Source organism: Opisthorchis viverrini (genome assembly GCF_000715545.1).
Source record: "Opisthorchis viverrini unplaced genomic scaffold opera_v5_773, whole genome shotgun sequence".
NCBI lineage: Eukaryota > Metazoa > Platyhelminthes > Trematoda > Opisthorchiida > Opisthorchiidae > Opisthorchis > Opisthorchis viverrini.
Window position 1 is genome coordinate 29,613 of NW_008752450.1, and position 14,697 is coordinate 44,309.

The 14,697-nt window shown below is 44.3% G+C and overlaps 2 protein-coding genes across 2 annotated transcripts in view; one reads left to right on the forward strand and one right to left on the reverse strand.

Annotated features, from left to right (window-relative positions):
- T265_12073 (hypothetical protein) overlaps positions 1 to 290 on the reverse strand; it is a gene marked incomplete at both ends in the record, with an annotated part of 3,417 nt that extends 3,127 nt beyond the window's left edge. The window contains one exon of the mRNA XM_009179014.1: positions 257 to 290. Coding sequence (XP_009177278.1) covers positions 257 to 290 — 34 coding nt within the window. The remainder of the gene's footprint in view (positions 1 to 256) is intronic.
- Positions 1 to 12,128, forward strand: part of T265_12072 (hypothetical protein) — a gene marked incomplete at both ends in the record, with an annotated part of 41,683 nt that extends 29,555 nt beyond the window's left edge. Inside the window, 4 exons of the mRNA XM_009179013.1 lie at positions 1,170 to 1,485; positions 2,812 to 2,975; positions 5,062 to 5,220; positions 11,883 to 12,128. Of these exons, the coding sequence (XP_009177277.1) occupies positions 1,170 to 1,485; positions 2,812 to 2,975; positions 5,062 to 5,220; positions 11,883 to 12,077 (834 nt within the window). The remainder of the gene's footprint in view (positions 1 to 1,169; positions 1,486 to 2,811; positions 2,976 to 5,061; positions 5,221 to 11,882) is intronic.
- Positions 12,129 to 14,697: the final 2,569 nt, after the last annotated feature.

A 14,697-nucleotide genomic window follows, 5' to 3' on the forward strand; every position in this document is an offset into this window, starting at 1 on the left:
ATATATATATATATATATGGCTAACTATAGCAGGATCATCAGCGTGGTTGCAACCAGTTAACTACGGAAGTTGCAGATGTTTGGTATACATGGAAATTGCTACATGAGACACCCCACATTTAACGGGAAACAAGGAAGAATTAGGTCTATTCTATAAGGGAGGGGAGATTTGTTGATGATTCTGTGAAAAAGAATTTCCATAATCAGCCCTAATCAAGGCTTTCAAGGTCAAGGTGCTGTTGTTTGACAGACTTACTTTTTATCTCCAGCTCTTTGCCGACGGGAGGCATGATGAACCCCACAGCTCCAAGCGTATAGCGCAACTAAACTGAAAGTTGTCCAAATTCAGCGTTGTCTCCATTGTTTTCAGCATTCCTCTTCGAAGAATTATGTGGACTTTAGGTGGATTTGAGCGTTCAATTTTTGGAGGCACCTGTTCTAAGGAGAGTGGCTTTGCGACATGAATCTCAACGCTCAGGCAAATAACCTGTGTGTATAAATAAACTAAACAAACACGCAAGCAGACCAAGATAGGCTATGTTTGTTTTCGAAGCTACGGGGGCGGCATCTCAAGGGGGTAAGCATTTCGAGGGTAGGAAGATGGCATGTTTCATTCTAAACAAGATGACCATCGACTGAGCGTTATTTTCCTTCTATCCATCCGGAGCATGCCGTGTTTCGCACCATATCACTCCTGTTTTTCCAGGTAACAAAGATTTGGCTTTGTTAACTCATCACATTTTGTTTCTGATCTTGTTCGTTCCGTCGTTTGTAATCATGTTGTGGTTTGTAGCAGCTTTGCTAAAACATTTTATTAAAATCCATTCAGTCTTACGTGACCTCTAACACGCGCTCCAAGTTCAAGCCGATTTTTCCGCGAATGGCTACTCATCATAATGACGTCGGGTACCTATGAGTCGTGATTAGCTCGTATCTGACATCTTTTTTGAAAACCCAACCATTGCTTCATTTTTCGATACATTTTGTTGCATCTGTCACTGGTCGCATTGTGACTAATTTTTAGTCACCTTGAGGTGGCCTCACATGAAGCCAACTCTGGAAATATTTGGTGAACGATTGATAACGGTCAGGGTGTTCGACAGTTTCATTTGCTTCATACACGATTTCTCGAAGATCACGAAGTACATTTGAGCCCTTTCTTTCTTCAGGATAAAGTTGCCAAGAAGCCGTACAATCCAATAATTGGGGAGTCATTCCACTGCTGTTGGCCTATATCTTCCATGGGCTCACCAAACTCCTCTCCACCGGTTGCATCGATCTCAACAAGCAACGCGAATGCGCCGAGCACGGAGAACACTGACCTACCCAATGTAATCACCTACTGTGCAGAACAAGTGTCCCATCATCCTCCAGTTACCGCGTTTCACATTGAATTGCCCTCGGAGCAGATGGAGTTGAATTGCTTTGTGCACGCGAAATCGAAGTTTCAAGGAATGAGTGTTAGTGTAACCATGCTGGGAAAGAGTACGTTCGCGATTGTTCTTGTCTTTTTTATATCCCACTGAGTCGCAAGATGGTACATATCCACACTGGTTTTACATGACCAACACGATTCAGGTGGCATATAGTGTACGAAGAATGTGGACTGAACTCTTCTAAGCGATTGAACGTCAACTGGAAAGGCAAGCCGAAAACTCACAGCTTTTATACGTTATGCAATTATTTTCCACGATTTCCCATGACGTGATGTATATTTACTGACATTTTTGATGGCTGCCATGTGACGAGTAACTCAGCGTTGGCAGTCGAGACACGCGTTACTTCTATGAAGTTGCAATCAAAACCCGTTGGTTTCCAAAGTTTTACCTGTGATAACCGAAATATCGTCTACCTCATTTGTCAATTTGAATCATGCAGGCAACCGTATTCATACGTTTTTCTCGATATCGTAATCTTTTATGGAAGTCTGAAGTATCTCAATTGACCGGTTGCAGGCTCAAGTAGTTTTATCATTATTCAAGGGTATCGAGCGCTATGCAGTCTATATGCTATGGAGGGATTGAAATCAGGACTTTATCAGCTCTCATCTAATTTATCCGAGAGGATCAAAGATTCCATTTAATTTGAATATCATTGCATCATGGACCTTAGTGAGCTCCCGAATTGATTCCGTAAGCTAGTGGAACTTCAAAACCATTACCTATTGCTTCCAACTTAGCCATTCTTGTCAGCAATTGATCCAACAATCGTCATAACCATAGACTTGTCTCAAATCACAAAAACAACTGCTGTTCGCTTGCCTTCGACACCTGTGCAACAAAGCCAACCACGCAAGACAGGTCTGAGTGACCGGTGGCTGGTATGCATTTTGGTTTCAAATTTCTGAAGTTATCATATTGCCAACAGGATGGCCTGAGATAGAAATCCAAAGGTGTGACCAGCAGACGCGAATGGCCCGCTTATTAGCAAGAATTCCGAAGTGCGCGATTAGGTTGCGATAATATACAGATCAATATTTGGCGTTGTTGTTTTCACTGAAAGCTGCCTGAAAGGCAGGCTCCTTTATCACAGTGTTGGTGATTTTCCTTACTCTTGAGCTGTAGTGTTTCCTCCCAAACACCTGCAGTTTGTCCATCACTCCTAAGCTGACAAGCAGTACGTCCTCGGGGTGCTCTTTTTGGACGGACACGGCTATATCCAATCGGGTGCCTGTTCTGGTTTTTAATTATGTACTGCTCTTCTTGATACTTGTAACACCTTGATTACCGACTCATTTTGTTGATATTAGTGAATTTAGTTTAGTTACCTCTTTCACATTATTGATTGTGATCGTTGCCTTTTTCATTTCAGCCGTGCTTCGTTTGGGTCATCACAACAACGAAGAATATCACTTTGCATTCCCAACCGCCTACGCTCGATCCATTCTAACTGTCCCGTGGGTGGAATTAGGTGACAGAGTCACTATCGCGTGCCCGCAAACCGGTTATTCTGCATGTGTGATATTCCATACCAAGGTAGGTAGAGTGTACTGGAAACCCTACACCTCGCCTCCGAATTGTCTGTCATTCTGTTTCCTATTTTCACCGTCTGCGTAGAATAGGTTTTGAACTGTTGTTTCCCACCTTATTTGCGGGACAACAATCTCCAACTGAATGCTGACCCGAATTCGTCTATCGATCAATGTTCCATTCCAATGATGTATGTGATCTCTTTCAGGAGTCACAAAAACAGGGAACGTAGGTAACCTGATTCCACCTGCGGTATGGTTCTCTGACAGCAAGTCTTTCGTTGTTTTGCTAAATTGTCGTGAGGAGAGGAGGGGTGGCAGCTACACATACTTCCACTTCCCTGTGAATCTCTCTAGTATATCTCACTTTTTCCCCCGATGAATGCCTTTCATCCATCCTGTTTGATCGCCATGTTCCACTGGAACCTGGGAATGCATACGGTGTTTCTAGAGTATTGTCAGGTGTAAACACCACACAAATGTCAGATTCGTCTGCAGCCGTAGAAAGTAGTCTAAAAATGATCTTATAATGACGGGGGAAGTTCGGTTTTCCGAAGGTGCGTTGTGTCAGTCAGACATGGTTGATTGAGCAAATGTTGAAATTGTGAGAGTTAGACTCGCGAGAATCAAGCTGGGTTCCGCACCGTCCTGGATTGTGTCAATCATATCTTCACTTTGCGACTAGTGTTGTAACTGTGACACTCCTTCCGGCAACCAACACTGATAGTCTTTCTGGATCTCAGATCTACTTTCGATTCCGTTGAACGTCAGAAAATGCGGCAATTTGGCGATGAATGACATCCATTCTGATTTCTTTTGCCTTATATAAGCTTTATATGCCTCTTCCCACGGACGCGTCTCCACGGAAAATCCTTTCTTGACTTCACCACATCCAATGGTGCCAGGCAGAGATGTTCGCTTTCAACTTTCTTCTCGATGTTCTGCTTGAGTCTGTTTACCTGCCTCCAATACCTTCCAGGCTCATATTGTTACCCTTGAATCCAACCCCTTAGAATTGCTAACTACTTTGGATAATCTAAATTCTGCTGTACGGTTCGGTATGCACCTCGCTTACTGCAAGATTGGGTGATATCAGACCCATACTTCATCCTTACAGGCGAATCGATCGATGTGGTGGATAAGGTCGTCTATATGAGCAACTGCGTAGATCCCTGCGAACTCGTGAAAGACGGAATCGCTTAGTGAACTGAGAAAGCGAGGGCAGTGCTTGCCAAGGTCCGATATTCGTGGTGTTGAAATGACATCAGCCTGACTGTCAAGGGTAGAGTATACACTGCGGCGGTCCGATACATCCTACTTATGCCCCTTCGTTTGAAAGACCTTCAAAGGTTCTCTGTGTTTGATCATAGATGCTTTCGAGTCTGTTGTAAACACCAGATCAGTACATTAGATAGCTTTCGAGAAGGTCCATTCTCCCTCAATAAATCAATCGGCCACACTCCATAGGTTACGCTGTTTTGGCCATGTGCTTCCTATGTCAGAGGACGGTTTGTCTCGTATAGCTCTCTTCGGCGAGCTTTGTATCGGATGGAGACGACTGAGAGGCGGTCAGTTCATGACTTAAAAGCAAAGCATGAAAGTCCTTACCAGGCAACTCGGTCGTGATTTTAACTGCCGTTTGCTTCTGGACAAGACAGTCTAATAGTCAGTGACCCTGATAGATAGTGCTCTTGCATCAAAGTTACCGCCTTCACTGCGTAGCTCTCATTTTCTGGACAAAAGTTTGTTTATCGTCAGTGCATAGATTTAGCCATCACATGCAACGCGTGGCTGTCATTCCATTATTCTCTTTATCCTCAGTGAATGAAGTTGTAGCAACTGAAACCAATGCGATTCGGTGCTCGTCTTGTGAGCTGAAAAACTGGAAAAAACTAATAATACACCAACTTCTTCCGTATTGTTCTCACTTTCCCATACTCTTAGTACTCATATTCGGAAAACCCTCAGATGCAGCAAATTAACTGATGCGTTCGCGCTCATGCTGCATTTCCGGACTGTCTTTGATGGTGATCCTTAGGATTATCCCGCTATACCACTGATGACTCTGTTTACGTTCCCGTTATTTTCCATAGCCCATTCGCAGCAACAAACTGCATCGTGTTAGCGCGGAAATTTATGCTCCGCAGGCTGCTGATGCATCAGCCATTGATCGCGGTGCTAGTCCGACAAATCTGGTCGCCCGCGTATCTGGGGAGTGGAATAGCGTCCTCGAGTTCGAGGGGTATACCAAGGTATGTCATTGTTCGGGTTTACGCTTACACCCTCCTCCTTCGAGTACTTTTACTTCTCCCCTGACGCAATTATTCTGGTTATCCCATACCCAAGGTACGAAGGGCTCATCAATAGTGCAGATTCTTAACCTTCCCGGACTTGAACCACAGATATCTGAAACGTGAGACGGGCGTGGTACACGTAGTGCACCAGTGATCGTTGGATGCAAATGAATTATCACACTTGAACAAGCCAATCTATTAACACTTGAGCAGTGTAGTTTGTTTGCCCAACACCTCAGTGGCCCAGTGGATATCCTGCTTTTGTCAATCGGCGAACCACCCTATCAGAAATTTCAAGTCGGTTAAACACTGCAGACGCTTGCAACATGCCGGGGCGTTCTTATTTTGTGTAGCTAGATGCATGATATATATATAAGTTGAATTTATCTCACTCATCTGGAATAACCAGAATTATTGCGACAGGACGGAAGGGCCACTGACATGAATGCGATGTGAATGCGTATTCGATAAACACCTGGTCAAACGGATCAGTTGGCACAGTCCATCGTTGAACTTTTGTACCACAGGCCGCCGTATTTGACAGGAAACCTCCTACTATCACGTTTGCTGGTGTCGTCTTAAAAGAAGTCTGTCCGTGCGCGAACTTGGGAAGTTGTGTCGCGCCTTTCGGAGGAATGGAAGACGATGCTGTTCCAGACATGATAAAGGCTTGAAGCCATAGAGGCGTAAAACTACTATATACCCCTTGGGTGACTGATCAGATTGTCAAATTGCCTGATTTGTCGTGTTGTCTACCAATCGAATCCACAGTTTTCCTGTACCTACTAGTCTCAGTGTTCCCCTATTCATCCAGTGTGCGCAGCCAATCCGGTTAATGCACTCAACCTCACAAACGATAGTTTTCAATAATTAAGATCTGAGAACGACGTCCGTACTTATCGGCGCACACGCTAACATGTGCAGAAACCTGTCAACATGAACCAGACGCCAGTCGTCATATCGATCGGATGGATACGTAATGCTTTTGAGATGACGTTTGCGATGTGGTGGACAGAATGTGGCGAAATTTCACGGTGAGTGGCTATCGTCAGCTTGCGCGATCACTAACCGACACTTTCTATGGTTCCTTGACGGTATATTCAACTGGAATTTTTAGACCACGTTCTTTTAATTCAAGCTTAGTATAAATCCTTAAATGTCGTGTCGAGCTCGTAGTCGGAGTAGGTATAATTGTTTTGCTTAATAACTTGTACCCAGGTATCCCGGTGGACTCACTTGTTTGTGTCTCCTTTCGGACGGTTATTATTTGGCTGCTAGCCTCGTCGTCAACTGTTGAATATATGCAGTCTCGTCGTTAAGGTCTCAGCCTTTAACTATATAGTTGTGGTCGGGGTTGGATCTCTTGAGGAACTAGTAAGGTCGTTCTCTGCACTTCACGAATTGATCTTGGAAGATCTTTCATTATGCAACTTCTGTTGCGCCAGTCCCGTCTGCTGCCTTCCTGTTGCAGTTCTCCCACTAAAGTGTAAGGATAAAAGCAGTTGTCCGGTGCTACGGCCTGGCTAACGGTTCATGGGTTGTCTGTCTAGTGAAACCTACTAAACCTCGATTCAAAGCCAACAATGGCGAACAGACGCGTCCGTTCCTTCCGGCTGGGCAAACGAAGTCACATCCGGAATTCCACTGCATCGGAAGCAGTTCTGTCTCACTACTCTCGACGATTTCCTTACTGTCCTGTCCAGATCAATCGACTCACAAGATTTTAATGGCGTTTCCGGGGAGCGACGCCTCTGGAATGTTGGCACCCTCCTGAATTTTAACTGCGTAGTCACAACAGTTATTGGCTAGAAGTCACATGCTTGTTTGAAAGCAAACATCATACGAATCTTGGTAACTGGAATGGGTACGTACTACTGACTCCACTGGAGTGATCCGGTGGAAATGTTGATTGTCTGCAGCTCCACATTTGATTCGGTTGACAGTGGCTATTTAACGCTCATACCTCAGAATGACGTCCCGCTCGAATTGCGGTAATTCGATTCAGAGGCAATGCCACAAGCGTAGCTGTAATTGCCGTGCACCCAGTCAATAAAATTTTACTATGCTTTGCTCAGATCGTTCGATGGGATATCGGGGCCGGGAGCACTTGGCTGAAATTCTCATGCATGTCGGCCAGAGAGCGATGGGAAAAGCGGTGACAAACTTTTGAACCTCGTTGCGTCTAGCCATCTCGACATCACCAATAAGCGAATCCAATACTCAAAACGGTATTTGATAACATGGTATTCTGATGTTGTCTACATCATGACTTAGTCTTGATGGGCATCAGCGGTAGAAGTTTATCGGCCGCATCGGGGAGCTTAAACGGAGAACACAACATAGTCGGATCATAATTTCGCGCGCATGAGTCTGAACCACTGGCCTTTAAAACACATGAACGTCTTCCCTAACAGCGTACGATCGCTTCCGATAGCCAGCTATTTAAGCTACCCCGGAAATCAGTTGGTATCGATGAATTATCAGTCGTCCGTATTTGATACTTCCATCAAACAAGCCTTGAAGGACTGTCGTACTTGCACCACTCAACGACTGAGGTTGAATTTCATACGGAGAGATGTAATTTTGTACTTTGGCATTACGAGCACGCCTCAACAAGGTTCTTGATATTCGAAATCTTCAGCGTTAAGCCACTAGGTCCGCTGGAATATAGCTGCAAATATGGAGAAAGCTTGAAACGTTGGTGTGTTGATATTTATGCTATGTGTTGTCTCCGTTGAAAACTATCCCATTCAACCAGGTTTGCTCAACAAAATGGCGAACTTATAACAGGTCAGTCGAAAAAGAATGAGCATTGAATGGAATACTGTAGCTAACTGCCAAATCACTCAGATCTTCAGGTGAGGCTAACAAGCGTCGATATAGGAGCCTTACGTTATGAACTGCTATTAATTCCGTTGTCAGTCGTCTCATAAGTAGACAGGCTTTGGGAGAAGACAGCATCCTCCCAGGGACGTGCAAGTATTACCACTTTGTAATTCTTCACTCCCACACACACTACTCTGTCCCCTTTGGTGAAGTCTCTTCCTCCTGTTACTGTGGTATATCAGTTTTGCTTCCAATGTATGAACAGAATGACGAAACAGTGTGCTAAGATTGCCCGAGAATCATCCTCATAGATAGTTCAGAGAAGATATTACGAATTACGGTATGCTCGAACACTGGCAAATCATGGGATTCTTCATCCACTTTCTTGTCGGGGATTACCTATTATTCTGCTTGCTGGCGATATACCATCATCAAAACTTTTTACTTGTCAACGAAGGCGTGAGCGAAGAGACTTCCGAGTTTTATCTCGTCTCCAGTGTTAAACAAGGACTTTCCTTACAATCCCTGAGTAATTGCTTAGGTGATGCATCGGGTAACAAAAGAAAACTCTGACGTCCAAAGAAGTCGGAATTTGTGAGTTCTAAACCTTTAGTATGCCGATTGAACTGTCTCACCTAGTGAAAGTTTAGAATGTTCAGAAGCTGTTCATGATCGCGTCAGCTACCATTCAGGACTCTTCGGAATTATGATCCAGACCAGTGAAAGAAATTTCACCCACGTAGTTAAGTGTTCGAATGATAATCCTTCGCATAGATAATGAATTTGAACACCTGATTGTGTTCCTCTATTTGGATTCTACCATCACACCCAACGGGTGAGCACGGAAAGGGCTTGGTTTCCGTTTTGATGCGGTAAACGGGGCGAGGTGGCTAAAATAGGTAGCGCGAATTTACTGACCGGAAGGTCCGTGGTTCGAACCCGACCTCTGCCTCTCGACTTCCCCTGTCTAGGCTTGGGCAGCCTGACAGTATCCCATCCCTCATGCTTCCTTCGGGTAGCATGGCAGCTAGGCACCAGAAGAGTGTTACACCTGAACGATTTGTTTGTTTTATGTGATACGGTAAACCACGCCTTTGTGCAATTTGAAGGGCTGCTGACAACATGAATTGAGAAGGTTGGTATCTGTTACTGGGATCTGATATAGTTGTTATTCTCTATGGACCTGCTGATAGGCAGCAGCGGCACGTAGTATCGGTGAGGCCGACTCATCCTGTCAGAACGCAGTTGATTTTAGAGGCTGGACCACGTATCCAAAATACCTAAAATGAGATTATTCATTTCATGAAATTCCTTGTGTATCGGTTGATCGTTTTCTAGCCAAACGTGTCTAAACCTCGCATTCCAAGCATGACCATATGGTTTCTGCTACTGTTTCTGGAAGTCCCTGGACAAAATATTCATTACCACCACCAGAGCCGCCATATTCGCCGAGAAGAGCCATACCGTTGATAGAAAAACGCTCGGCGTAGCGCTCTTCCTTCACGCCATCTTTGCTGCAAATTCGGAACACGGACAAACTATTTGTGCGTGTTCTGTGGATGTGCTCTAGATTCACATCAAAAGGGTGTATTGTCCTAGGGACCGTAGACAAAGATAAGGTAGTTCCCTCATATCGTCCCCTTCACAAAGTTCGATAACAGATAAAATGCATAATCAGTTTAGGGTAGCGCTCGCGCAACACTACCACTTTCTCCAAAAGTCTCAGCGGTGATTGTTCAGCAATCAACAAATACCACATGGTGACTTAGCGCATTCAAGTCTATCTATTTTCACAACACTTTCCGTCACCTGACACTCGTGATCGTTTAATCAGTGGTCTTTTGCTAGGATTGAGTTGAGACGGCTGTTTGTTAACTGGATGTTTTCACCACACTTTGTGCACACACGATTCGACAGCGTGCGTCCCGACTTCACTCAGCTTGTTCTATTCTCACGGGACTTGTGTATTCCACAGCGGAATTGTTCAATAGTCCTACCAAATCAGCCGAAGAAGATCTTGTCATGTCCACCGCTCGCTTAAATCCTGCTCTATCTTACGCGATAGGCATCTGAACACGAGAGTTGTGCAAAACGACTGACCCCCGCCCGGTGTTGACGGATTTTTCCTTATAGAAACATGTTTACACAGACCTGTGCACACATCGCTTTCTCGTTTTGATGAGTGGCCGCTGCCCTGCTGTGTACTTTTGCATAGTTGAAAAGCCACAGACAGCTTTCGTGAAGATGAATGTGGTGCAACATGCGTGCCCCCAAGGAATTCCAGTGGAGGGTGAATTAATCCCACTACTGATCAACCGCTTTTGGCCGAACGGTTAGGCGTTCGAACCACTAGCCGGGAGTTGGCGGGTTCAAAACTGCCTGAAGTTTTGTGAGGTGCTCATTTATTCACACACTGATTCTGGTCTTTTCAGGATAGAGTGACTTCATTCACAGGATAATGTCTAACTTGGGAACTTTCAAAGGCATGTTCCAAATCGCCAACCGACATGGTAACGAATACCGACATCAATTAATTATTTGTCAGCAAGATGCTAGTGCATACATTCACGTATATTCGGAAAAGTTGAGCTGTGAATAAGATGGGCTTCGAAGCACATATTTGTTGGCCTACGAGTATTAGCTGTATACTGACGTCAGAAACACAATTTAGGGCGCAATTATGCAGAAAATGGTGGATTTCAGACGTTCAATACCGTGATCAGTGACTAGCTTGTTAGATTCGAATTCCATCCTGACAGCTTTGCACTTTTATACAGTGAGGGAAATATGGCGTCCTCCGACTAAGTAAGTCAGTCTAATTGCGCCTGTTACATGGTAACGTGTACAGTACGGACGAAACCAATCCAGTTTCTTGCACAACCTTAAGCATAACTCTCGAGTCAAAAGGCCTGTTTAGTATTCACTGAAGCACCCATACCAAAGGTTTTCCCAGAAAAAACGGTTTTCTTCATATATCGGCGGCCTATTATGTCAACCAGGATAAATGCGTCGGTTTTTCTTGGAAATTAAGGCACTTATTCACGAAAACTTCGTAGAGGAAACGGTTCGCGTTTAACGTGATTTTGATCTCCTTATGAGTACCCGTTAATACTGTGTTGTCTTTCGTATCACTTGATGGTTCTTCTACATCTTCTGACACTAATACTACAGGAGGAGCGATTGATCGGTTTCCGGTCATCGGCCTTGAGCTGATTGACGATAATATTAGGTTAACTAATATATCAGCTGTTCTAGATGCATACCACCATAATAAAACTAATCCCGTAAATTAATGAACATTCCTTTCCACCAATCGGTCCATTAATACATGAAAAGTCATTAGATGAAGATTTCACATATAACTCTTTCCAGATCATTCTGAAAGACGTTTTTAGCTAACAACTCGCCTCTATCCTACTGGATCATTCGAGATTCGGAATTCATCATAGAAACTACATGCAATGAAGTACGTCAACCTGTCCCCCTAAGGCGATTTTCGTTGCTCACTCCGTTGTTCATCAGCGAGTTGGAATTGATTGTTCAAGCGATTCGCACAAAGGACAGCCGACACTTGAAAGGCCTTGGTATTGGTTGATCGATATTAAGTCGTCCAGTCAGCTCCATATAACTGCTGTGACAGTGCAGCCGGTCTTTTGCAGTTTTAAGTGACTTCTATGACTCGACTTTTTGTACTCAAGTTGTACGTGTGCTTCGCTGTGGTTCTCACATGGTTTTGTGGTATCTTTTCCTAATGATATATCGCTGTCTGTCTTTCATTTTAACCCACTTTTTAGGGTGGCAAAAAATGGTCCATAGATGTGAATACCCTAAAAATCATGCGGAAGCATGTGCGCCCCATTGATAAACAGCGCCCAGAAGAATCCCGACGTCTGTGGCAGCACGTGACCAATGCCCTTAAAAGTGGAAACCTACAACTGGCTACGGAGAAAAAACGGGAGGTAAGTATGTTTACCACATCTCTCCCCTGACGGTGTGAGCGCCACTGGCATCGGCTTCGTTTCCATGCCCTGCATGGTTTTCAGTCATGTACAAGCAGAATCACATGGGGCCCAAAGAGGAGGGTGCGCTCAATATGACCGTGATTGCCGTCATTTCCGATCGCTATTTCATGGCCTTTCGCAAGAAACTGTCTGTGACCGAAAACTGCGATCGCCTTGGTAGACGGTGGTTGGAAATTCTTAGAACATACTTCATCTACATTTACCTGATTAATATACTTTTCTGCTCCAGCGGTTCCGATCGGCTTCATGGCCTTCGCAAGAAACTGTCTGTGACCGAAAACTGCGATCGCCTTGGTAGACGGTGGTTGGAAATTCTTAGAACATACTTCATCTACATTTACCTGATTAATATACTTTTCTGCTCCAGCGGTTCCGATCGGCTAGAAAAATCGAACGTCATACTTGCGTACACGCTGCAGCTAGCTGAATCATACCTTGTATACCACTCCGTTATCGGACGGTTGAAAACATTGAATATCCTCGAATGGGATGGGACAAGTTCAACAGCCATAAAATAAGACCGCTCTTACACTTAGCTTCTATACATGTGAAATGCATCTCTCCATAGAAGGTACACATTGGTGAACGTTGTTGGTGCCTTGGGTATGTGTAAATTAGGGCAAAAGAAGATGCGAAATCCGGAAGTCAGCCTGTAGTTTGAAGGGACAAAACACACATATTCCTCTGATCAGGGATATTTCAAAGACCAATCCGTCGCACTGTCGAACTTTCCGTTAAAGTCGAGGAAAACCGCGATTGGTGTTCGGCTGTGACTGTTGCGATATGATACAGCAATTTGAAAACGCAGGTCGTTTGGCGTGACCGATCTTCAGTGAAGCAGCGGAATAGAGTACTCGTAAATTTGACTTTCAGATAACTGCTTCAATCACCGCGCAAATGTGTAACCCATCCACATGCGTGTACAAATGACCAGGTTGTCAGTGTTTTTTTTTGATTATGATGCTAGTAGTATTATAATTGAAACGAAGTAAAATAACGGTACTCTTGGTCGCCTAATAAAATCAGTCGATAAGGTTGAAGATTACTTTTGCTGATGCGGTGCAGCTGTTTCATCTATTTTGGTGAACACTTTCGCATTGCATATTTCGTGTCAAGCGGCAATTCATTGGGGCCAACGGATGATAATTCATCGTTTGTGGATTGTTTCTACCAGCGGTGTGGCGGCACTCGATAAATCATAGTGAATGGTGTGGCCGGTTACTGATATCGATCATTTAAGATGCTAGCGCTCTGTTTACATGGTTTGGTTTTCTGGATACCAGCCACCCACCTGCTCAGTCCGATAACCCAGGGGTTCGTTATCCGTTTCTAAGGCTTTCTATGTACTCCTGAAATGTATTATGCTGTCCCCCAACGCACCCACCCGCGTTGGTTTCCGTTGTTCATACATTTTCATCCGAACCACATTATGATGTTGCATTTTTTCTGTGCTGTACGATCGGTCAACCATCTGTTCTCGTTTTTCACATCCCTTAAACCTCTTCGAACCCCCTACCGTTCACCATAATCAATTAACTGACAATAATTAAACCACCGGAAATAAATTAACGTCGCCTTCATAGCATTAGTGTTGCTCAAGCAAAGTACATTACGAGTTCATTGTTTGCATTATCAAGCAGTGTCTGTCGGTCATGCATAAGTGGACTATCTATCGGAATAAAATAGCGACGATACTCAAGAAATTCAGGTTTATATTTCCAACTGACGACAGTCACCGAATAAGAGAACGTCCAAAATGGTATGTAATTGACTGGTTGAACAGTGATGTTGTCGTAGGAATGTGATTTCCCCTCCGAGGTCTTTTCTATACGGTTCACCACAGCCGAAATGAAAATTGTCTTCAATAGCATGAACGATTGCACGTACGTGATTCGTTATGTTGCAGTGTACTGTGAACTGTGGTCACTAAGTACTTAATTGTCATGTGCCGATGCATTGTGCAAAACACGTGGAATGTGAGACACCCGACAACGTTCTCGCGTGCATTCAAACGTGCAACGTGTGGACTGTGATAATCACACGCGACCAAAGTTGTGAGGCCTCCTTTGGCATGATACTTAGGCATTGAGACCTATTTTATTTCGTGTTGTTGAATCGCGTGTAGTTTGACATATAGGTACTTTACTTGAATCAAGACACGAGTGCGCTTTGGTTACTTTTCCTGAATGCCCCTCTTGATACACTCCTGAGAAAATCGAATTCGTTACATTGATCTCAGTCAAGTGGGTTTATGTGCATTTTCATACATGTGAAGACCATTTGAACACCATCGTCACGAAGGGACTCCACCTCACCATGGCGTGACGGTTTGTGCACCTCCACGACCCATCGAGCTATACTGCGGGTTATCCGCGTGTCATTCACCGTCTCTCATACCAGGTTGGCTAATACTTAGGGGTCTGATGAACACAAGCTCGCGGTTCTGCAGATTGACGGTTGGGACATGTGTGGCCACTTGTTCTGTGAAGAGCAGTGTATTCTCATTTCCCACCAAACAGCGCTTTGCGGTCAGGCTTTTGAGCCAGTCTTTAGTTGAAGACCCTAATCGTCCTCGTGTCTAGATGTG